Consider the following 24,023-nt stretch of genomic DNA (forward strand, 5'->3'; position numbering starts at 1 on the left):
AATTTCCCGTTTCAGTTTATACCCATTACTCCTTGTCCCATCACTACTAAGCTGGAAAGCTGACCCACAGTTCATATTTTAACAGATGTAAAATTTAAACACTGTTAACACGTAAAACCAGAATTCAGACTGAGATACCCCGAGCTGCTTAGAGAGATGTCTCTGACCAAAGCAGCCAAGTGATGCCCTAAAATTTTTAACTGAGGCTATAAACACTCTCGAATGTCCACAGATTAGTCACAAACTCAGGTGTCTTTATGATTTTTATTAATAAATACCTTAACAGCACCAATGATACTTGAACATAATCTTGCAATGCTGTGCATGGCGGCTGCCTGGGGACAGTGAGGAGACACGTCTGTATTTTCATGTACAGCTGATCATTTTGTCCTTTTGTGTTTCTTGTAAACAAAGTCACCTCTCCCATACTTAAAACCTTTCATAAAATTGATCAAATCAATATCTAGTAAGAGGAAAATGCTCATTTTAATTTACTGCCTCTTCTGGTTTAAGGTGACTCAGCAAGTCCAAAGGAGTGCTACAACTAAAAACCAGAACGCTGTGGCTCCTTTTAAAAGGTCCTTTCTTTGCATATACGTGTGCAGATGTGTTAAAAACAAGACTTTTAGCCACCTTAAGTTCCATGTGTCTGAAAGTACATTAACATGAACATTTTGACCAAAAAAACCGGGAAAAAATGTATTTCTATACATCAGAGATCTGTACATGAATAAGCATTTATACAAATATAATCCACCAAATATTGGCTTCTACATACAATTCTGAAATATGGTGATTTGTTTGGATTTCCTAACCTTCAACCATGCTAGCACTTACAGGAACATTTCAGGTTGCTTTAACACCCACAGAGTATATTTGTTTTACAAGGTGGGCACAGATTTCTCTTGCTGTATTTGCACTTTACTTATGAATAAATTAAGTGGTAAAGTGAAGCTTGAACAACATAGTCTGTGGTGTTGTAACATCAGCAACTGCAAGTTCTTGGCCATCCACAAGCCCCAGTTCTGAAACAGAAAGAAAATTTTAATCAATTTAATTAAACCCATGAGGTTTGCTGATTTTTTGTTAATTTTAAAAACCCCAAAAAGTTATGAATGCTATTTCCATGTACCATAAATATGATGAAATAAAGCTGAAAACAGCTCACTGGCTAAATAAATATTAATCTAATTTAATCAGGAAACTAAGAAACCTTGTCAAGAAATATATATAAAACTCTACTGAAGTATGTTTAATTTACAGCACTTATCTGCTTGCTTCACTGCAGTCTGCTCTGCATCTGCCTGCACTTCACCTTTAAACAATTCATATACCTGGGAAAAGTGTATTGCATGTAAAAGGACACTGAACCACATTTTACTGCACAGTGCAAAATAAAACTAAACATCCATACAGAGGGATGGAACTGACTTTCTGTAACTTGAAAATCTACATGTGACAACTCCATGATACCTTTTAGTGTCTTGGAAAGATTTGGCCTTGTTCGTTCTTCAATTGAAGCTACTGTCTGCAAATTAAAAACAAAAAAAGGCCAAAGATTTCCTTTCAAGTTCAGAAAAATAAATTTAAATACATTAAGTTTATTAAAGATAATTATTTATGTTCAGATTACCTGTAAATAAAGTGTTTTATTCCCCCCAAACATAGTTGCTGTGATTGCAGGAGATTTCATTTGCCTATATATATAACATTAAAAAAAAAAAAAGGAACAAAACAGACAATCACGTAAAAATACATTTACAAATTATCTTTTTGAAACACTAACCTAACAAAAAAGTTGGCATAGTTGCACACTTACAATGAAGCATTATTTGTCAAGTAATCCAAGATCTCCTGCAATTTAGCTGATGGGGAAATCTCTATGTTTTGGGGAAGCTGGCTGCAGGCTGGACAGTTCTCCTATAACAAAGAATACATGTTATGATAGATACTATTTTAAAAATGCTGCCAATAAGGTCTCAAAAGTGTTTGTATTGTGGGTTTTTTAAAAATTTTAGCTCTAGAAATATTAATACTGTTGCAAATACTAATGACAAAACCCAATTCCTCATGAAGTTTGTCACTGTTTGACTGACTCCCAACAGCAGCCAAGTATTTATGAATGACAAATTTCAACTAACAAAAAATCTAAAACTACAAACCTTGAAATCAATTGTAGTCATAACCTCTTTTTGAGAAGATTTGCCTACGAGTCATCTTAAATTTGCATATCATTTTGTATTTCTGCTCTGTAGAAGTAGCAGACTGGTAACATTGTAGATTCCACTTTTCAAACGTCAGAAATATTATTATTCAGTGCTAGGGGCCAAGAGATTCAATACTGGGGTTCAGAAATACACACAAACTGCATAAAATAAAAATCATGGAAACAACCCTTCAAGCCTTTAATGGCACTAACCTTCCTTTCAGCTTTAAAGGTGTATGTATATAATCCATCCACATCATTGAACACCAAGTAGTTGTTAAGAGGAACGTATGCACTGCAATGGCAAACAGGTTAGTGTTGACACATGGCATTATGCTGGACATCATGTATGTTATTAATAAGAAATTAAATACCTTGTGGCTATTTTGAAAACTTCAGTGGCGCAAACAGCTGAAATGAGAAAAAATAAATCAATTTCTTCACTTTCTAGCTCTATCAGACATTAGTGCACACAGCTGTACCAAAGAAGGGACAAAAAAAAAACAGCTTCAACAATATGCAACAAGAAAAAGAAGTATCTGAAGGCAGCTGGTAGTTCTATGCCTTAGATTTGGCACTAATCTGAGACTATGTTGAGACTATGTACTGTGTTTCCCCATTTTTTTTTCCCAGTCTCAAATGCTTTTGCTCACTCCCACAGTCAAACATGAGCTTAATGTTTATACAGTCACATCCAGTTTCCCAATGGAAAAAAGAAATGAGACTGTAAGAATAAATCAGACCCATTTAAAAATTACTATTATCCTTCCCAAGTTCTCAATTACAAATTTTTGTTCTACAAAACTCTCAAGTCAATCAAGCAGAAGTGAAATGAGCTCTTCCACCATACCTGCAATTACTGCATTTGTAGAAGCTACTGCTGGAATAATTCGTTTAACCACCCCTGTAAAAACAAAACACACAGCTCTGTTATGATTAAATGACTGTCAGCATTCTGCACTTGCCTGTGAGCAGAGGCATGGACAGCAGTGAGGAACAGATGCTTTAGTCTAAACTGACATAAATGTTGCCATTGCTAAAATCACATCCTTTTCTTCCTACTCTTTGACCCAGCAAAAGTGGTCACAGTGTAATATAAACTGTGGAGCTGCGCCAGGTTAAAAATAAAATGGCAAAAAGAATGTTCAGTTTTGCCCCAGACAAGTTCCCCTGATTTATCATAAATGCCTCAACATCTGATTCATCATAAAAATATTTGTGCTGGCACAGGAAATGAGCTGCTTATTTCTGTTTTAAGGGAGAAAAGAACTATTTCTTTCTCAGCAGAGCTGCCAGCTTAGTCGTAATACATACAAAGAATGCCAATCCAGCCTAAGTGCAAATGCCACAAACTTGGTGAAATGCTATCCCCTTACCTTGGGTGAGTCTGTAGGTAACACCTTTAATATTAAATTGTGATGCTCTTTCTAAAGACTTCTGGTAAATCCACTGTATATGTTCAGGGTCATCTCCATCCAATGCAACACCTTCTACAGTAAAGTTAAGAATTTACAGGTAAGTTGCAATTACAAAAGTTCTTCAGAAATACAGCATTCTTATAGTCTAAAAAAAGTCCCTTTGTTTTCACTGGAGTTAAAACAAATCCCCCATGAAGCTTTTAAAACTTGACATTTTAAATAACCAAAGTACATTTCTACAAACATCTTTAGTTTTAACACATCCTATACACAAACTATCTTAACTGCACAGATTTAGAGAGCTGTTTTACAGGTTACATTTTAAGTCAGGAAAGAAATTGTGCAGTGTGAGAAACACAAGAGCAAATATGGAACTGGACAGCAAGTTCAAGGAGTGAAAATCCATCTCCAGCTCAGAGGAGGCTTAGATTCAATATGACAATGAGTCACACGAGGTTAAGAGGTAGGATTGTTTTATTAGAAGTAGCTGTATATTCCCAACTCAAGTTAGTTAAAAGGAGAAATGGCAATTTAGCACCAGTGTAATACACTAATTACCTCCAAAAGGTTGCTCCTTTGGCCACTGCAATATCCTGACATACTCAATACAATGCTCTGGCAATCTGGGCATGGATGCAATAGTGCACATGGGAAAATTGACCTGGTTGGGCAGGGGAAGAAAACCAGAAGAAACCAGGTAATACACTATATATAGTACTAGGAAAAGAAAGCAGCAAATCAGAAGAATATATAAAAAATGGACATATCACTGGTTGAATTACCTGTGGGGGATAAAGCTCAAGTGTGCACTCAACACATGCTGTCATACCAGGAATGATCACACGAGCGTTTCCTTTGAAACCTTCCGTCCCTCCATCTATTAAAGGTATGATGGAACTTGGATCCAGTACCCCATCTTCATAATTTAAAAAGGACATCTAATGAATAGAGGTAGGGGGGTTGTTGGTTTTTGTTTGGTTGGATTTTTTAAATAAGTTGCAGGAAGAAAACATATTCTAAAAATTTTATTCTTAATGGTACACGGTAAGATTGAAGGCCTAACACACAGTTTATTTTAAGGGTGCACAGTATATAAAACACTACCTATTTGTCAGTGCATAAGACTTTTATCTACCACCTTCACCCTCCACCTCCTCCTCTGATAAATGCTGTTATTTCCTTACAGTATATCAGAACAAATGGTTGGTTGGTTTGAAGGATTTGGAGTTTTGATGCTTGGTTTGCTGTTTTGGTTTTTTTTAAATACAGGTACATACTCCAGATTCTTGTTTTGTAAACAAATTCACAATGATAAAACTACCTAGTTCAATGACCAGCTTTCTGGTCACTGAATTCTGTAACACTGCAGCTCCAAAAGATGGCATTTACAAAAAGCACTGTTTGGGTAATGAAGACAAAAGTTCACAATGGGAGCATCCAGAGAAGAACTCTCCTTCATATGTCTTTCAAAAGCTGGCTGCACAAGGCCACAAACAATGCAATCTAACTCTGAAATTATCCCTGCAGGGCACTGCAGAAATGTTGGCTAACACTTCTGAAGAAAAGGGCAGGTAAGAGAGCATGCATTTCACCCTGTTCACAGAAAGAAAACAGAAATAGATACAGAAAGCTGTGAGCTTCAATAGCCCTCATTCCTTTTAATGACACATTCTACACCAACATGTTTTAGTTATCTATACCCAAGCAATAATCAGGCCTTAAAAAGACTGAAGAGTTTACCAGCATGCCATTTATCCATCTTCTTGCAATTATAGAGTCCAGCCCACAAACAATAATATGGAACTCTAGAGGGAAAAAACCATTATTTAAATATATACTAAAGCACATTTCTGAAAACAAGCAAATATTCTGTCCATAACAGTCCACAGACAGTGACTGTGGTTTAACTATGTCCCCTAGATTACCTGTATCACAGATGTATTTAAATTTTATTTGTTACTTTTATTTCCAGTATATTGTAGAAGACTAAAATAATTAGCAATCTGACTCCCAGGAAAAGCAGTGAGCAGCAACAACTGCAAGGTTCCCCTAAAGCACCGGTGGGTGTTTGGCAGGCACACAAATTCCACTTACGTCGATAGAAGCTTTCATCCATGTCCTGGATCTTTTTAAAATGCCTGAAGGTAAGCCCAGTAAAGGAATATATTTATGGTTAAGTTTACTGTTTCTTATTTGCTAACCTAAGGCCAAAATATTATCTGATTTATTGCTATAGTTTTATACAAGACTTTTTAAAAAAAACTATGGGATTTGAGATTCAAAATTCCCACAGCTGCAGCTGTAATATCTGACAAAACAAGTAAGAGACACAATGTAATAGTCACAAACAGGAGAAAGTTCAGTAGGCAAAATATTTAGGAAGCTCAAAACATGGGCTCTCAAAAGTCCCCTATCAGCAAGTGCTGCTCTGAATTTATAAACTAATGTCTCCTACCAGTAAGTACTCAAAACACTGGTGAATAAACCTGTAATTCCAGTATCTCAGTGAAAATTACAATATTGCATTTGAATAAAAACACTCAGTGGAAAAATACAAAGCAGTTTCTTAAAGCTGAGCCTTTCCCATGCATATTCCCTGGATGCTAATGTCGCTGAGAAAGAATTCTCAACCACCAGCTGAATGAATCCGTTCTTTACTGTATGAAAAAGAGAGGATGGCAGCAAAATACTTGAGATACTCTTACCACCTACAGAGTTTTCTAGGATTTTGAAGCCTCCAGGGCCACTACTTCTCTACAAAAGGATACGGTACAACAGCACAGCCGGGAATGCGGCTGTTCAGGAATTCTGCTGCAACTTCAGCTTTTGGTCGCCCCACATCCTTCGGTCTGGGAAAACCCAAGCAATTCCAAATGCATTATTTTAGCAGATTCAACCTCTCCAGTCTCTGTGCATTGCAATATCAAATTAAGTGACTAACTGTTACTTTAGGACAATTTACTGACGTGATAATATTAAAGCATCCAACCCAAAGCATTCTGTGATCCCTGTAAAGCATCAGATATGAGATATTCAGAGTTACCTGAATATGTGCATGTAACTACAGTTATCAGCACCAAAAAAAATCCAACAATTTTTCATTGTGCTTAGAAGAAAATGGCATAAGAAAATCTGAGATTTCAGTCTGTGTACATTATTCTTTGGTGGGACTTTTTCCATTAGCTCTACTGCAATGGCAAGGAACAAGAATTTTCTTCACACTCAAACTGTGACACCACAGATCCCCAAAGAAGTTTAGCAACATTTGAGTTTATTCTGAGTACTGCTGTGATATGAAGGTTCAGTAATCTTTAACGACATCTTGTCCAACCAAAATAATGATCACAGTCACGTGTTTTCTTTAGGTACATTTAAAAATCCAGAAGCTGAACTGTGAAAACACCACTTACCGAAAGAGAAACTGCCGGTTAAGGTTAGAGACATCTATAGTGTCCATGTCAATAACATGGATCTGTCTGAAGCCAGACAGGGCCTGTGAAAAGAGAAGAGGAAACAAAAAGCTTACAGAACCCCGGATTTCATTCCACGTGCCAAAAAAAGCAAGTTTTACAGGAACAAAGGTATTTGCTCCTCATTCTGTGTGCAGACAGGTACCTGGTCATTCTTTGTTGGGCTGTTAGTGCTGGTACTTACAGAGGGAATTACCAACACTTCAAACAGTCAAAGACAATGTTCTACTGAAGGCAGTATTGCTTTATCCTACCTAATCCTAACACAGGGAAAACAAGAAAACTACAGAACACCTCCTGGTATTCTGTACAGCAGGGAAATCCTGTGTTAGGTTTGTGGTTGGACTCAATGATCTTAAAGGTCTTTTCCAACCTAAACGATTCTGAGTCTGTGATTTTCACTTCTGTACTCCAAACAGTCCTTTCTTGTACCATTATGAGCATGATTTGTTCTTAGTTCACTTTGTTTAAGTGGATCAGGTAATTAGGGAGAATCACCAGCATCAGACTCTCTCTAAGGCTGCACATGAACTTTTGGCTACACTCCATAAACAGCAGTATATGTTGTCCCTTAGGACAAACTTCGAGACAGCTGAATAAATAACATGCAACATATTAAACTACCACCTTTCAAGCTTATTAACAACATTCTTCAAGTTTACTGTCTGTATCACCATCTATTTTACACATGATTAGAACTTGGAAATCTAGTAGCTATATATAATAAAATATTATATAAATTCTCTAGTTAAAAAGAGAAGATTCTAAGAAGCAAAGGGTGAAAATTACCAGATTTTTCAGGAGTTCACATCCTAATCCTCCTGCTCCAATAACTAGTACTTTACATGTGCTTAGCAAAAAATCAAGGGCCTGCAGAAAACATAAAACAAAAAATTAATATGATTTGTCCTTTGTTTCATAACCCTTATAAACATGTTACCATAAATTTTTAGTGCCTAGTGAGTTACAGATAAAGCAACTTTGTGTTTCCATGAGTAATTATATATTGGACTTTAATCAGCAGTTCCTATATCCCAATTTAGAGTAAAGCAAGACCTCTATTGATATCAGTATTATCTTTATATTAATTTTGACCATGAAAAAAGCAAGCTCCACTTTTATTATTATTTGGCTTAAGGAGGTAATGTTTTCCTCCTTCAAATATTTCACCGATATACATATATATACACATCACTAAATAAATCTAAACAGACAGGTAACACTGCTGGCCAAAAAGAACTGAAAGGTTTAACTACATAACTGCTTTCTGTGAACTGTTCCACTACACCCCAGCCTCCAACTAGTAAGTAATGGAACTGTACATTAAAAAGATAACAGTAAAATACTTTCAACTGTAAGCTCTAAAACAAAATGTACAAAAAAAGGAAAGCAGAAGAAATAATTAAAACAGCCTAAATTTTGCTTTTCCTTACTAAACATCTTTCCCAGTCCTCCAAGTACTCATATTAACAGTAATTTCTTCAAGTACAATGAATTTCTCACTGCATCAAATTACTTAAAAATGGAAGATAAATGCTGCTATTTTTCAAGTAAAACTCAAAGACAGAGTATAATTCATATGTTGTTATATATTTATATATGATAAACAGTTTAGAAATACAAGCTTAAAAAAAGAGCACAGTGTGTTCTTCTGGGACCACGACGTTCAGTTGATTAAAACACAAGTTCTTCATGCAGTTTTAGTACTCACACATTGCTGGTGGGTCAGTTAATGAACCTGTTTAGATTACTTTGCAACACACACTATAGATTTTTTTATTGAAAGTAAGTGTTTCTCACTTGAGTGCCTGGCTCGAAATCGGGATGTGTGAATGGTCCAGATCGCTCGAGGAACTTCTTTACATGGTTCCAGCGACCTTTCCAGTCTCCAGTGTCCCCACACCCACCATCAACAGCCATTCTGCACAGAACACAGTAAATTCAGCTGCAAAATCATAGAGAAAAAGCCACACCTCCAACTCTTCTATATTAAAAAAACACCCAAATTATTGACCATTCGTACAAATGCATCTGCATGTTCTGCGTGTGTGTTATGCACGTGAGCATTTGCATGAGTGGGTTTTATCTGTGCAACTAGAAAGCAACAATACAAATATGCATAGAGGGGGAAAAAACCTCAGGCATTTCAATAAACCCATTGATTTAACTGCTACTAGTAAAAGTTGACCTGAAGTGAAAAAGGGGTCTAGTCTAATTCCTTTTATTTCCCTCATATTTAAAGAAGACATAGAAAAAGAGCTTGTCCCTTTAGATTTTGAGGGTGTTTTTTTCATCTGTAAAGTCCTGTATCCTTTTCTTGACAGATTTTTCAAGTTCATAAATTTAGAATTACCAGTATGTAACAGCAATTGTGAGGCCCTGAATAAATAACAGTAACGTGCCCCAACATTGTCCTCTGAATCTTCAGAGTAGTTAATTTGAACAAGTGTTAAAAAAGACACAAATCTTGAATGCTCTTCACCCTCAGATGGTACTGTGTAATTTAGAACACGTCCATTTTTCAGTCATCTCTGAGCCTGTCAGCAGTAAGAGTCTCACTTGCAAAAAGGAAAGTTTGTAGTTATCTTCCTTTGAATTTTCAAGGCAGAATTTTACACAAAATACCCCAGTACCCTTTTTCTGCTTTTGCAGGTCACTTTTAATAGTACATGAGTATAAATTTAAACTGCAGAGACTTACTGGAATAGTTTAAAATCAGCTCTCAAGTAATTTTCTAGTGCAAGATCATCAGCTACTCACTCCCCTTTTTAAATAGGAGCTCCGCTCAATATATGTGATTGTGTTCTACATTAACACAAAACTAAACTCCTTATAAAAGAGCTTTCCCAATCCTGAATATAAAAGGGTGTGCCACCGTTGATAAGGAGTGTTATTTGCTTCCTTCTGTGAAGCCCTATGAAAAGCACTTGGCTAACAACTGTTGGGTAATATTTAGAATTTATTACAACTTCCTGGTGACTCGAAAATGTAGTGAAAACATCTAGAGTGAATTCCTTTATTTTCACAGCATTCAGAACATGGACAATACAGCATGTCCACAGTAACTTCAAGTTAGAGACAACTGATTTTACAAAAGATTTGCAGTAACAGGGAAAAAGTCTAAACTGCAGGAATAAATAAATCATAATTCACCTGTTTTGGGCAGCTGTCCCTGGCCAGGGGCTGGAAGGAGATGATCTTTAAGGTCCCTTCCAACCCAAACTATTCTAGGATTCTATGATATTTTGACTGCAGACTGAACTCCTTCCTGATTAACTGTCAAGTTAGTTACTCTATGAGCAGTTAAATAAGAGCTATAAAAATTATTTGAATTCATAAGGGGATTTTGACCTGTTCTGCACTTTTGTACCTTCTCCAGTTTTCACAATAATGTGAAAATACACATATTTCACACAATGGGAAATGTTGTAAATAAACACAACACTCCCTCTACAGAACCCCTCACCTGTTGTACACCAGGTTTCAGGACATGCACTAAGCACTGACTTAAGGAAATAAAATAGGTCAGTAGACATCACAAAACCTGCTTCTGTGGATATTATAATTTTTAGCTTTTCCGTAAATGAGTGTAGAAGCTGTGTTTGGTGGCACTGAGAACAACTTTCTTTCATCCTTTCATATAGCCTCTATAAACAGCCATTAAGCAGCACCATTCCTTGTGTGTTTAAACATCTATATCCCTTTATAAGTAAGGCAAAATAGTAAGATCTAGTTTCACTTTTGCAATTGTACTACAGTTTGGTTTTTGCAGGGTTGGACATTGTGGAGATCTGAAAAACATCAATAATTCAACCTGAGATTTTCTATTTCGGAGACTTTTTTAGAAGTGTTTATTTTCTGTGCTGTTACAGCATTACCAAGTATCATGAGAGTTTAACAAAACTCTTAATTATTTCACCGAGTTGCTTTCGTTTTAAATTTCGTTTAAGATCTCAGAGCACCACAGTCCTTACATTGCTTTAAGCTCAGACTTTTCCCTGCCACTTTCACATCTCCGAAGCTCCAGGCTTTTGAGGGACTCGGCATGCACCCCTCCCATCCAACATGCCCAGGGATTTTCGTGACCCTCACCCCGACACACACATGCACCGCCTGCGAGCCCGGTGCTCGGGCAGGCCGGCTTTGTGATCCCTGGGAAGAGGGGCACAGGAGGCAGATGGAAGGGAGCAGCTAAAGGACGGAAGCAGATGATGCTGAAGATTTCCCAGCATTAGTTTTTAAGGCGGGTGCATAGAATTTAGAGCTTTTAACAAGCTACAGGCCAACCGTTCCCGCGGCCTGAATTTTTTTAAATTTTCAGCCAAAAAATTTAGCCACCTGCTTCTAGCCCGGAGGCCCTCCCCGCTCCCTGGCCGGCAAGGCAGCTCCCCCCGTGTCGTCCCCAAGCTCTTCAGCGCACCATGCCAAGCTGCGAACCCCTCGGCCGGGCTCCTCTCCCCCAGCCCCTGCCGTCCAAGCCCTGCCCCGCCTCTGACATCCTTCCTGGGGCTCCCTCCTCCCTGCCCGCGCCTCCCCCGTCCCTCATCCCCCGCGGGGCTGCGGCTCTCCCTGCCCTGCCCCCGCCCCGCCAAGCGCTGCCCCTGCCCCCGCTGGCCCGCAGCCCCGCACTAACCCATCCGCCAGCAGCTCCTCTAGCCTCCTTCTTTTCTTCTCCCTAAAAGAGAGAGAATAAAAGAAGGGTCAGTATCGCGCTACAGAGACCGGGGAGGAGGGAGGGGGTTCCCCGGGCGCGGGGCGGGGGCGGCCGAGCACACACATACAGGGCACTTACGGTTCCTCACCATCCGCCATAGCTCCCTCTGCTTCCCACAGTGCCCCGCGCGGGGCGGGGCCGGGCCCAAGGGCTTGTTTCCCGCCCGGGGGGGGGGGCGATAATCGCGATAATCGCCCTGGTGACACGGCGGGGGGACCCCCGCGGAACCCCTGATGCGGGAGGCAGAGGCTCCCGCCTTCCCTGGCTGGACCCCGGCAGCTGAAGGGTCTCCCTGGGCCCACCTCCCTGATGATCCCAGAGCCAGGGAATGGTTCGGGTTGGAAGGGACCTCAGGGATCATCCCGTTCCAACCTGCCATGGGCGGGGGCACCTTCCACTAGCCCAGGTTGCTCCAAGCCCTGTCCAACCTGGCCTTGAACACTTCCTGGGATGGGGCAGCCACAGCTTCTCTGGGCAACCTGTGCCAGGGCCTCATCACCCTCACAATAAAGAGTTTTTTCCTAATATCTAATCTAAACCTGCCCTCTCTCAGTTTGAAGCCAATCCATTTATTCTGTCAGTCCAGGCCCTTGTAAAAAGTCCCTTTCTTGTAGGTTCCCATCAGGTACTGGAAGGCAGCAACTGGGTCACCCGTAAGCCTTCTCTTTTCCAGGCTCAACAGCCCCAGTTCTCTCAGCCTTTCCTCATAGCAGAGATGCTCCATCCCTCTGATCGTCTTGGTGGCCTCTTTGAACTCAGAGTTACCCAGGAGGGCATTCTCAGGGCATGTTAGAGCCTGCAGGATGACTAGAGACCAAACGTGGGTGTGGGAGCAGCCTGGGGCTGGTCACTGCCCACCACAATGGCTTTTGCCTTGTCAGCACTCCCTGGACAGAGGCCGGACAGGCTGTGCCCATGGCTCTCCTGGGATCGAATATAAACCACAACTAGGGAATGGCGTCTGAGCACAGGACGGGAAGCAGACGAGCAGGACTCACGAGGGTTGCTCTCAAGCCTTGGACTCCCAAACTTTAGAAGCAGCTGCCAGCCTCCCGGCTTACCAGGCTGCATTTTGTGAAGGACTTTGATGCCTGCAGCAAACCCGGGGTGTTGTGTGGTACGCACATGGTGGGTGAAGTGTGAAAGCCTGAAACCACAAGTGCTCCAACACGGACTGCTGGGATTGAGCCACCATAGCTGCTGCCACCAACTTTTCCCTCCACAATCATCCTGTTGCCGATTTTAGGAGCTCTCTAAACACAGACACAGAGTCTAGTTTAGGAAGGAGACGTTGTTTATTTTGTGCAGGGTCCAAGGTGTAGGTTTCCACCAATCAAGCATCCCAAGGGGTGCCATGTTTTATAAGTAAAATTTACATAAACCGGCCTGTTTAATACATATTCCCCGCCCACCTAATGCATATTTATTTTGGTGATCTAATCTTACGCAATGCTTGAAAACAGAACGTTCTTTTTCTTCATTAAACAACTTGTATTGTTGAAGTTATCTGACATCAATTACGTTTAAAAAAGGCGAGAAAATTCAGCCTGAAGACAGAAAATTCACCTTGAAGACAGCACCCCCACTAGCAGAGCCAGTCTGCAATGGGACACCCCCCAGGGCCCCCGTGGCTGGGGCTGACACTCCTCCTGTCTCACAGATGATGCGGAGCGGGTTCGGCATTAATATTAAGCGCGCATCACCATTTGCTGAGGGAACAATGAATTTGCAGCGGTTATTGACAGCAGCCCGTGTCAGCTGCCATCCCTGGGCGTGTGGCGGGCGGTGACATAGACCGTCGCTTGTGCTGCTGCTGCCGCTCGTTCGCTCGCGGTCTCAGCAGCGAGGAGCGGGGCCGGTGCCAGTGCGCCTATCGCTGTCGGTGTGTCCGTCGGTGCCGGTGTCCGTCGGTCGGTGCCGGAGCCGCCCCGGGGCGGTGCCCGCCTCTCCCGAGCCTGCGCGGCGGCGGCGGCGGCCATGGAGGTGCAGGTGGCCCCGCTGCGGGCCTGGGACGATTTCTTCCCCGGCTCGGACCGCTTCGCCCTGCCCGACCTCAAGGACATCTCGAAATGGAACAACCGCGTGGTCAGCAACCTGCTCTACTACCAGACCAACTACCTGATGGTGGCCGCCGCGCTCATCTCCATCGTGGGGTCAGTGCGCGGCCTCGCAGCGCGGCCGGGCCGGGGGCGGCGGGATGGGGGGCCCTGGTCCCTGGGCCGGGAGCGCTGAGCCCCGGCCCGGTGCCACGGGAAGGGGCCCGGCCCGGCCCTGGGCGGGATGTCGGGCTGCAGGGCCGGGGGAGCTGCTTTCCCCTCCCTTTCTTTTCTCCCCTGTTCTCTTTTCCCACCATTCTCCTAACCCCCATTCTCCTTCCCCACCCCCGCCTTTCCCCCTTTCTCTACTCCCTTTCCCCCCTAACCCCCTTTCCCCCCACTTCCGCTTTCCCTCCCATTCCCTCCCCCTTTTTCTCCCCTTTGCCCTCTCCCTATTTCCCCCCTTTCCCCTCCTTAAAGCCCTGATGTCTCTTAAAAATGCAGGAGGGGCTTGAGAGGAGTCGGGTTTATGACAGTTTATTGGTGCGGTCTCACTGATGTTGCTGTTACCTCCCTGCTCCTCAAGCCCTTTGCCCGAGGGAGAGGCAGCGGGCACCCAGCCTGGCAGAAGGCAGTGATGATTTTTATGTGCGATGTGCAGGATGTCGCTGCTCGCAGAAAACGGAGCTGCATCCTGTGCAACGACTTGTGCTTCCTTCTGAACCTGTCCAGTGGGGCTGTGCAAGCTCAGACATGCTCTGCTGTGAATTTAAAAAAAATACATAGTTAACTTCTGCCTTCTTCAAGACACAACCATCTGCCAGTATGATGTTGTCTCAGGCCCAACTTTCCTGAAGAGAATTAGGGAATAACCTTATAATCATCTTCTGAATCAAAGCCTGTGTGATTCTTGAGGTATTGCTTCGGCATCTTTGGTCAGAAAGCTCTTAAGCAAGACATGCAGCAGAAGCTGATGATTAAGCTTTTAATATGGAAACTGGAATACTCCACTCTTCTCAACAAAGAGTGTGCAAATGCTTAAATTGGAGGATTGCCCAGCCACTAGGCCAGAGTGGTTTTGGCTGAAGTACATCTTATCTTTTATGTTGCAGAGTCTTAAAATTATTCCTCTAAATCCATTTTTTTTTTGGTGTAAGGATTCTGCATCCTGTTAGGGCTTCTGAAGCTATTGACCCAGCATCTCAAGTTGGTGAAGATTCTGTGGCTCACAGGGAGCTTTGGCCTGTGCTCTGTGGAAGGATAGGCTCAGAATCCTGCTTTTTCTTCTGGTTGCATATGATGGTTAAGGGTTTGGCATAGTGGCATAGGCTTTCTGCTTTTTAATTTGTTAGGGATGTGCTGCAGTGAGCTTTACAGACTACAAGGCTGGTAAAATGACACTTCCATGGCCTTGCCTTTCTTATACCACCTTGCTCTAAATTTCTGTGTGCATTTACCCCTGTTTAGCAGCATGATGCTGTAGCCACCTCTCAATGAATCACAGGTGAATCACAGTGTCCCTGGAAGGCAAAGGGACAAGCTCTTCTGCCCAAGAAGGTTGGGAAAAAAATGTAAACAATTTTAATATTTCTGGTCAGAAAACAAGGATAGCAGAAGCTTTTACTCGCTCTCCTAAATTCCTCCTTTTGAACTCTGATTGCTTTTCTTCAGATCAAGGGAGATTCATCTCCCACTTGTTTCCCACTAATGTGCTCAGGTGGGAGGTGGAAGAGGAAGAGAGCCACAGGAGATGCAAACTAATATCAGAACTGGAATTCCAATACCTTAGTATTGAGTGATAACCCTCTAAGTTGAAAACTTAAAGATGAACAATGCCTGGAATGGAATCTTGATCTCAAATATTTTTTATAGCATGTCTTAGAGCCTTTGGTGTATGATGAACCTGATTCTTCTAACACTGAAGTAAAATCAAATGGTAGAAGAACTCTAAAGGAAATGGAATAATACCTCAATAGAGAAAAAGTGTCCATTTCTTTTAATAAAAATATTTTTCATTTGGCCAGACTGTAGCTTTGGGAGAAAGGTAAAGAAAGTTCTCCTGATAAATTTAAATAGATGTTGCACTTAACTCTGTACTGGGCAGGAACCTCTGAGTGATAAATGATGAATCATGGCTTTTTAGGAACTCCAGGGCTGTATACAGGCCTAAGGGCAGGATTATTGAAACCACTAATGTAGTGGTCTTCCCGTGATCAAAACTAAACTTAGCCCATAACCAACTCTACCTGTTCTTAAACCATCTAACTATATAGACAGACTTGTAATGTGAAGATAATATTTTCAGCTGTTGCAATAGTTGGCAACTGTGGTTATGTTGGGCTGACTCAGAAATTGTAGCCTAGGGCTTTCTTGATACTGGACATACAGTGCTAATTGCCACAGCTTTAGTTTACTGCCTCTCCTACAGCAAAGGTGACCTCTCCTGCCTTTTACCCTCTCTCTTCAAGGTGTGGAAGAACCTTACCCTGAACATAGTGGAATTGCAATGATCTCTACTGCATCATGTCCCTGCCTTTCTCCTTCCATGTGTCTTCTCCCAAAGCTACTGTTGCATGTAAATCAAGTTCTGGGCTTTGCAGTAACGTAGATTTTACTTTCAGCCTGCAGGACTGGGTAGAAAATAATAAATCAGTGAACAAAAAACTAAAACTCCTAAATTAGTGCCACTCCACAAATACAGACTGGTGGTATCAGCCTTGTCTCTTCCACGCTCCCTCCCTGCAAATTCCTTTAAGAATGACTCTGGACTTGGGTGCTTTTTCTTTTCCCCCCTCTACAACTCAGTTGCAGTAGATCACTGATAAAAACAAGATCTTTACAAAATTGTGCCCTTTCACCCAGTTATAGAGGAACTGGACTCCCCATTCTTACCCTGAGCCAGGGCCCTGTCATTGTGAGTCCTATTGGGATTTTTATTAAAATTGGTGCCTTCAGTGCCTCCCACAACAGCTTGTAACTCCCCTCAAACAGTCAGTTTGGTTAATAAGTGGAATTTGTCTCTTCTTCCACCTACTCCGACAAGGCCTCTCTGTCATGTAGTTCAAACTTAACTGCTTAAATTAATATAATTTCATCTAGGCTTTTGTTGCCATGTACTTGCTAAAAATCAGCTTCTATATCTGGCAGTTTTAAAAAGCATGTTGGATTTCAGAGTGCTGCATCTATGTGAACATCAGAGTGCTCATTCTCTTCTGGAATAATGTTCTCCTTGCAGCCTGAGGTTTGATGTCTCTTTTCTTTGCCACTTTTTAAAAACATCTACTGTCCCTCTGCACAAACCCAGCAATCGATGACTGCCTGTCTTTTTTCTTTTTTTTCCTTCTCCTGCGTGAGGTGCCTGTAGTGATTCCCTCTGCTGAAACAAAAACTCCAGAGCAGCAAAATCTTTAGTTTCTCTCATGCCTGATGAAAGATTAAGAATGAGCGAGCAAAACACATAATTTTAAAACATATGTTGCATAATAATATTAGTATATAACTTCCTAAAGGTCTGGCAGTTCTGCAAGAAGGAATTGGTCTCCTGTTCTCAAAACAATGCAAGTAGGTACAGAAGCATTGCTAAATCCATGGATGCTGAGGGCTATCACCTGGAATAACATGCTATTTATAGTTTTATGTGCTACATCTCATTACAGCTGTATAACCTCAGTGGAGCTCAAATTATGGGGAGAGAGGAAGCAAACTTCATCTTTCAAGTTATTTAATTTAATACAAATGAGGGAGGAAGCATTTTAGTGCTCTGACCTTACCACTGCTTGGGCCATGGTAGAGCAAAAGGCCTTCTAAAAGGGAATTTTCATGCTTATTTGGTGCAACAGCCTAATTGAGCTGCTGTAAGTAAAAAAATGTGGTTCACGATGACTGCCAGTCTCCTACTCAGTGCCTTTGTTCAGACTTGCCTGGTCACAGGCAAAAGAAACAGATGTGACAGCAACTGCTGAATAATCACCCCAATACAGTCATCTCAAATGGAGCTGATTTGAGGATGGAGCTTTTGCTTTTTATGTGGCCTGTCCTATTTCTGGGCTTGTGCTGCTGGAGGCTTCTTGTCTTCCACAAAGGGTGTGTCTTGCCAAGCTCTTTTTCCCTGCACTACAGCTCTGTGTCCTCCCTGTCTCCTGCTGTAAGGCTGTACAAGTGTGCAGGTATGAAGCAGCCTGACAAGGAGAGGTGATGTGGTAACTCACTGAAAGCAGAACTTTTCGGGCTTTCCTGAACCTGTGTGAGAGTTCTAACCTGTGATGCAGAGCCTAGAAATATGAATCTAGTTTAAAAAAAGAAAGTATTTCATCTTCATCTGTTTCTGCTGGCCTGGGGTAGCTGCCAGTAATTCCTCCCACACAACTGCACCTCCAGCATTTCATCTCCCCTGAGGCTCCTTCCAGAATACAAAGTGTCCTGCAGCCCAACTTGGCACAGGACAATACCTGTGTCTCTGCAGCCATGCAGGATGTGTATTTTATTTTATTTATTTTCCCTGTCTCTTTACTTTATATTGAGGCAGGTGCTCAAGGAAGCCTGGTCTTTGCAGGGCAGCAGGGGGGCAATGGCAGTTCCCACTGTGACACTGTTGAAGCTGAATCCAGGTGATGGCTTTTCCTTATCAGTTTGTCCTGGCTGTACTGGAGGTCACAGCATCCTACCAGGGCTGTACCTTGTCCACCACAGAGAACAAGTGAGGAGATCATCCACACAAGATGCTCTAGGCCATTAACACACCCAAATGCCATTAGTCCTGCCGTTCTAGCTTCTTTCGGGGTCGTAGAAGTTGGTGGTTTTCATGTCCAACACTAAAAGAGTTTTTCCTCGCCTAAGTCATCTGAGCAGTGTAAACTCAAGCCAACCACACCCCTGCCGTGCTGATAGTTATGTGCATTACATTTTTAGGTATTTGAGAGGTCTCATAAATCCCTGCTAAAGGGAATTATATTTAGAAAGTATCTTGTAACATACTTAATGGCTGGTCACTTACCTTGTCTCTGCAGCATTGAAAGACTTCCAGCCTCCTTGCCTGAGCACAAATTTGTCATATTGTGTGTATAAATAAGGCCAATACCAGTGTTGGTGGTTCAGCTGTAAGGTGACTTCTAGGGCTGTTACACAGCTTGCTTTTTCCCCACGCCCTGGTGTTCTAAAATAACGTGTCCATGTTTTTTCCTTTCCAGTCTTTAGCTATTGTGTTATTGAGAGCAGCCTGCCAACAGATCTGAGTGAAACGATAATGGAGGTCTGCCTTCCTGAAAAATGCCATTGCTGGAGAAGAATTTTCTATATATGAATTTCTAGGGTAATCTTAGTGCTGAAAATTACGCTGTGGGCGAGTCAAGCAATAAAGGGGAGCTTGGCGTATGACACCCTATCCAGTACTGCAATCACCAGCAGTGAAGTCTGTGGACACATGGCTGATTACTTGAATACCAGTTTTTAGTGGCAACTGCAATCCCCATCTGTGTTCATGTGGCTCTGAATGCCTTCACTTGATACTTCTGTTCACTGTTCCGTTGTACGCGTTGGAATGCAGCCCACTTCAGAAAACATGTAATTCAAATCACTTTCCTTAGGAAAGTGGGATCTTCTGAATGCATTGTGCCTCCCCCCCACTCCTGTTTATGTCCCTTACAGCCAGTCAGTTATACAGAACCTGTTTAATACCAGAAAAAAGTGTAGACCAGAGAATTATTTGGTCTCTTCCTTATAAATATGGAGGGATAGCTCTTCACCACAAGTTTCTGAAGTTGTAATAAGAGTAGAGGGAAGGGCAGGGAAGATAAGGCTTTGAGAGCATTTAGCAGGCATGTGGAAAATGTAGAGTGGAGCTCTGCCTAGCTCTTTGTTGCTTCTAGAATTATCTTGTCTGGGGATTTTTTTGGCAAGAAAAAATTATTTACTGTGAGTTGTCTGAGTAAGTTTGGCCATTTCTACTCCACGATAGCTGTGATGTGGAGGTGACTTCTGCTTTAGGAATCTCATATGTCCAGTAGTATGTATATAAGCCAGGCACCAGTGTGGTCCAGTCATGAGTCACCCTCCTTCTCCTGCTGCAAAGGAGCACAGATGAAACCGATTTCCTTCCAGAGCAATGCTGTTCACTTTTTCCAGCCTGGAAACTTTAGATTGACAATTCAAAGCTAAATATAAACTGGCTGGCTACAGGGAGTGACTCAGATGCAACAACCAAGTCTGCCCTATCACCACTTCCAAAAAGCCCTGTTGGCTTTTCAGCATGAGGAGCAGAAGCAGGTGGGGAACTAGTCTGAATTTTAATCTTTTTCTGTCCAGTTGTCCTGTCTCCTGTTGGCACAACTGACTTAAAGAATCAAGAGCCAGTCCTTGCTCTGAAATAATTCTTGAGGATTCTTCCTTCTCTGGGGAACTGTTCCCTGGCACTGCAGGTGGAGTGTTGACATACCAGCACATTTCTTGTGCCTGTGCCGGATATGAAGCACAGACCACAAACCAGACTTCCTCCTCAGCAGTGGGGAGGAGTGGTGAATCACTGTGCCTGTTAGCTTTGGAACAGCAAGACGTGCTGCAAAGTCTACGAGGGGAAATCTTGAGTATGTCTGGCTTTGCCAGGGCAGTGTTGTCCTGCTGCCATAGTTGTAATAGCTCAGAGCCCTCAGCTGCTGTGTAACCAGAGCAGTGCATGTGCAGGCCAGTATATCAGAATGCACGTGAAATCACATAACTTTTTACTCTATAAGTGAAATATCATAGGGCCTTGAATTTGTGTGAGTACAGAAACAAGCTCAGCAAAGCACTTGCTGAAAGCTTGACTCTGAACAAGCTCTAAATACTTGAGAAAGTGGTTTGAGCAGGTGATGTTCTCACACTGGTCCGAAAAAAGGGACTTGCTGTTTATAGTCCAAAGCTGATCCACTTGGTGGCTTGGTTTGCTTGGAAACTCTGATAACAATAATAGAACACAAACCTCAGCAGTGACTCTCTTGCCAGGCCTGGCTCTTCTTCCTATAAAACCTTTATCCCATACTCCAGTTCCTTCTGACTCTCAGGCATGCTTGCTTGGGGCTGGGCTTCCATCTGTTGTGCTGATGGTGGCGAGCTCCTTCTGCAAGTTCATATAGTTGTTTTGTTTGGTTGTTAAACAGTAAGAAGGTTTATTCAGAAATGAGAAAGAGTAACTTCCTTTAGTGTTCTCCTACCTTTCCCGTTTTGCAAACCTAGACAAGATACTATGAAAAGCTAGTTCATCTGAAGGCCTAGGCTGATCCTGGTTTTGCCACGTGGAGGGAAAAGATCAGTCCCTTGGGCAAATGTTGGCTCCATCTGCTCTCTGGATATGCTGACTCTGGGTGTGATATCAAATGAGTTGATTGCAGAGGTAGGAGGGGTCCTGGTGGGAAGTGCCTCTGTTATGAGGTGCTGCAGAAACTCATTATCCTGAGCTAAACTCAAGAAGAGACCATAAAGACAAAGATTATCTAAATTCATTGCTAAGAGTTGCTTGTTCAAGTTGCACTTGTTGCTTTATTTAGCTTCTGCTAAAGACCTTGGTAAAGGTCTTGACAGCAGCAACTGCCTTCTCAATGACTTACCTCCCTGGTAACATTACTACTGAGCGAGCTGTTCCTTTATGAACACAAGTCATGAAGGCTCTGAAATTGAAAACTTTCTTTTTTGTTGTTCCTTCTTCTCTGCAGATTTCTGAGTCCCCTGAACATGGTCATTGGTGGTACCGTGGTGGTGCTGGTGTTCCTGGGGTTTGTGTGGATGTCTCACAACAAGGATATTCTCCGCAAGCTGAAGAAGCAGTATCCAACCACGTTTGTGGTGGCCATCATGCTGTCTAGCTACTTCTTGATCTCCTACCTGGGAGATGTCATGGTGTTCATGTTTGGGATCACACTTCCTCTCCTCTGTAAGTAATTTTTCTCTTCTCTGTGGGTCTAGAGGGGTCTGACTTAAGTCTGCAGATTCTAAATTGGCTGTTGCCTTCACTATCTCTGTTTAAATGATCCCAAAGCAGAATTGGGGGGGAGTGGACACAAAACAGCACAAGCCATCTTTAATGTCATTATTAAATGGATACCTGTGGTTACTTAAACAGTCACTGATACGTCATCATCTTCCACTGATGTCATGGTGCTGGAATGTGTCTTAAGATGAGTGCTGCAAGAACTATGCATTCCCTGAGCATTAACAATTAATGAGTGTGTTTGTGTCCTGCAGTGATGTTTGTCCATGCTTCTCTGAGGCTCCGGAACATCCAGAACAAGCTGCAGAACAAGATGGAGGGAATAGGCTTGAAGAAGACCCCAATGGGCATCATCCTGGATGCTCTAGAACAGCAGGAGGATAGCATCAACAAAATCGCTGACTACATATCTAAAGTGAAGGAGTAAGCAGCTGCAACATGGCATTTTCACCTGTTGCAGGAGTGTAGTTGCTATTTACTATTGTTCAAGCTTGCTTTCAGTTTGTGTACAAAACAGGAAATGCATGTGGTACAGGTTAATAGTTGCAGGATACAGGTATTCCAAGGTCTTCAGGGCTCCTCTAAGAACATAAGAGCAGCAACTTTTTTCTATTGTATAGCAAAATGTTCTGGTGTTTACACAAATACATACTAACTTAGTCATGTTTGCTTGTCTCTTCTTCTGGGGGTAGAGGAGGAAGAGATGGAAACTTATGGAATGCAGTCTCTCAAACTGTCTTGTAACAAATTTGTCTGTTAAAGTAACATCCCCTTCATCTCAGTTCTAAAAGATTGCAGTTTAGCCAGGTTATGCTGGGTAGCACCTTCAGCCTGGTGATGATCAAGGTGAGCTGGAATGTATCAAAATTAGGTATCTGTTGCATCCTCCAAATCCCTCCCTTGAATGGTATTTAAAGAGACCACATTGCCAGCTTAACTGGCAGGGGGTAAAATTGTGCAGTACTTGTAACGAGTCTGGATTCTGTCCTCACCTCACACTCCTCCTTCAGCAGCCATGAAAGAGTCTAAATAGATGTAAGCATGAAGGGTACACGTGGCACTGTGCCTGCCAGCTCCAGTAAAATGTACCTTTGCTCTCTCCAAAATCCTGATCTGTAGAAACTGCTCCTTTCTGCAGGAGAGTCAAACTTCCCTTTGTGCCAGCTAAACTGTGGCCAAGCACAGGAGAAGAAGAAATGTGCAGATAGGTTGGATAAGCTGGGTTTCTACCCCATTGATGTTTTTAAATACTTTTGCTTAAGGATTTACCTTGTTCTGCTTTAGTCTGTATAGGCTGTTTGTAGATGGAGGTGTATGTGTGTTTTCGAGCGTGGGTCATCTTTTTCTTTCCTCTTAACCAGAATGCAAAGATATAAGTCAAACATGCATCCTTTGACTCTGTAACTTCTGGTACTCAAAGGAATAAACTGGGTTTCAGGTTTACAAGTAAAAGCAATAAATGTCAAGATACAGTTTTTGAAAACCCATTCCAAATTCATGAAGATATTTGCCTGTTAGAACTCTTGAAGCTGAGAACAGTGTGGGGGATTCTTTTACATATATAGATTTTAACTGCCAGCTCTGATGGAATCATCTTGATAACAGGAGCTTGCCAACAACATGGGGGGAAGTTGTCCTGGTGACACTCCATTTCAAATAATCTTGCATTTCTCTTTTCTAACCAAGTAATTAATTTAATAAAAAAGGAAGGATCCTTGAAGTTGAAGCTTTTATGTAACTTGCCATGCTGTTTTCATAGTGAACTGCGTAGAAATCTGAACATGTCATTCCATTTAAGTGTTAAAGTGATCAGTATTTATCAAAAATGTCTGTATATTCCAGCAGAAGAGTCAATGGCCTGTTCCTCACTTGTAGCGCATGGTCTTTGTTTTTTGAAAGCTGTTTCCACACTTAAAGAACATAGTAGCCTATGACTTCATCATTACTGTAGAATTTTAAAAACTGCACAGTTATGACGAAAAATAAATTCTAAGGATTTGAAACTGAAGCTTGTGGCTGTTTCTGTGTTTGGTGGAACTCCAGGAGGGGGGGTGGGAGATCTGCCGTCACCCTGCAGCTCATGCTGCAAGCCCATGAAGGGGATTAAGCTTCTGGCTTTGACTGCTCTGTGTCTGTATTAGCTTTGCTGGGGCACAAGGGACCTCTGAACTGAAATGTTATAGCCTTGCTCTTGCATCCTTAAAAAGGCTGCTCTACAGAGC

The 24,023-nt window shown here is 42.1% G+C and overlaps 2 protein-coding genes across 5 annotated transcripts; one reads left to right on the forward strand and one right to left on the reverse strand.

The window, feature by feature from the left end:
* Window positions 1-245: 245 nt before the first annotated feature.
* UBA3 (ubiquitin like modifier activating enzyme 3) lies at window positions 246-11,930 on the reverse strand. 4 transcript variants are annotated; one of them, XM_027640784.1, is made up of 18 exons: window positions 11,887-11,930; window positions 11,728-11,769; window positions 8,895-9,015; window positions 7,884-7,964; window positions 7,035-7,117; window positions 6,393-6,473; window positions 5,719-5,762; window positions 5,365-5,429; window positions 4,407-4,562; window positions 4,183-4,285; window positions 3,583-3,696; window positions 3,057-3,110; window positions 2,581-2,617; window positions 2,420-2,501; window positions 1,820-1,920; window positions 1,634-1,697; window positions 1,474-1,528; window positions 246-1,025 (listed from the first exon to the last, which is right to left on the reverse strand). In XM_027640784.1, the coding sequence occupies exons 1-18, from the start codon at window positions 11,904-11,906 to the stop codon at window positions 937-939; spliced, it is 1,392 nt and encodes a 463-aa protein (XP_027496585.1). In that variant the 5' UTR covers window positions 11,907-11,930; the 3' UTR covers window positions 246-936. The 4 variants fall into 4 exon arrangements, with proteins under 4 accessions (XP_027496585.1, XP_027496583.1, XP_027496582.1 ...); XM_027640782.1 differs by having other exon boundaries at window positions 11,876-11,924; XM_027640781.1 differs by lacking the exon at window positions 11,728-11,769 and having other exon boundaries at window positions 11,887-11,921.
* A 1,687-nt stretch (window positions 11,931-13,617) lies between these two features.
* On the forward strand, window positions 13,618-22,466 carry ARL6IP5 (ADP ribosylation factor like GTPase 6 interacting protein 5). Its single transcript, XM_027640785.1, has 3 exons — window positions 13,618-13,961; window positions 21,527-21,744; window positions 22,056-22,466. The coding sequence occupies exons 1-3, from the start codon at window positions 13,786-13,788 to the stop codon at window positions 22,226-22,228; spliced, it is 567 nt and encodes a 188-aa protein (XP_027496586.1). The 5' UTR covers window positions 13,618-13,785; the 3' UTR covers window positions 22,229-22,466.
* Window positions 22,467-24,023: the final 1,557 nt, after the last annotated feature.

Source organism: Corapipo altera, unplaced genomic scaffold, assembly GCF_003945725.1.
Source record: "Corapipo altera isolate COAL_440 unplaced genomic scaffold, ASM394572v1 55, whole genome shotgun sequence".
NCBI classification, from domain to species: domain Eukaryota; kingdom Metazoa; phylum Chordata; class Aves; order Passeriformes; family Pipridae; genus Corapipo; species Corapipo altera.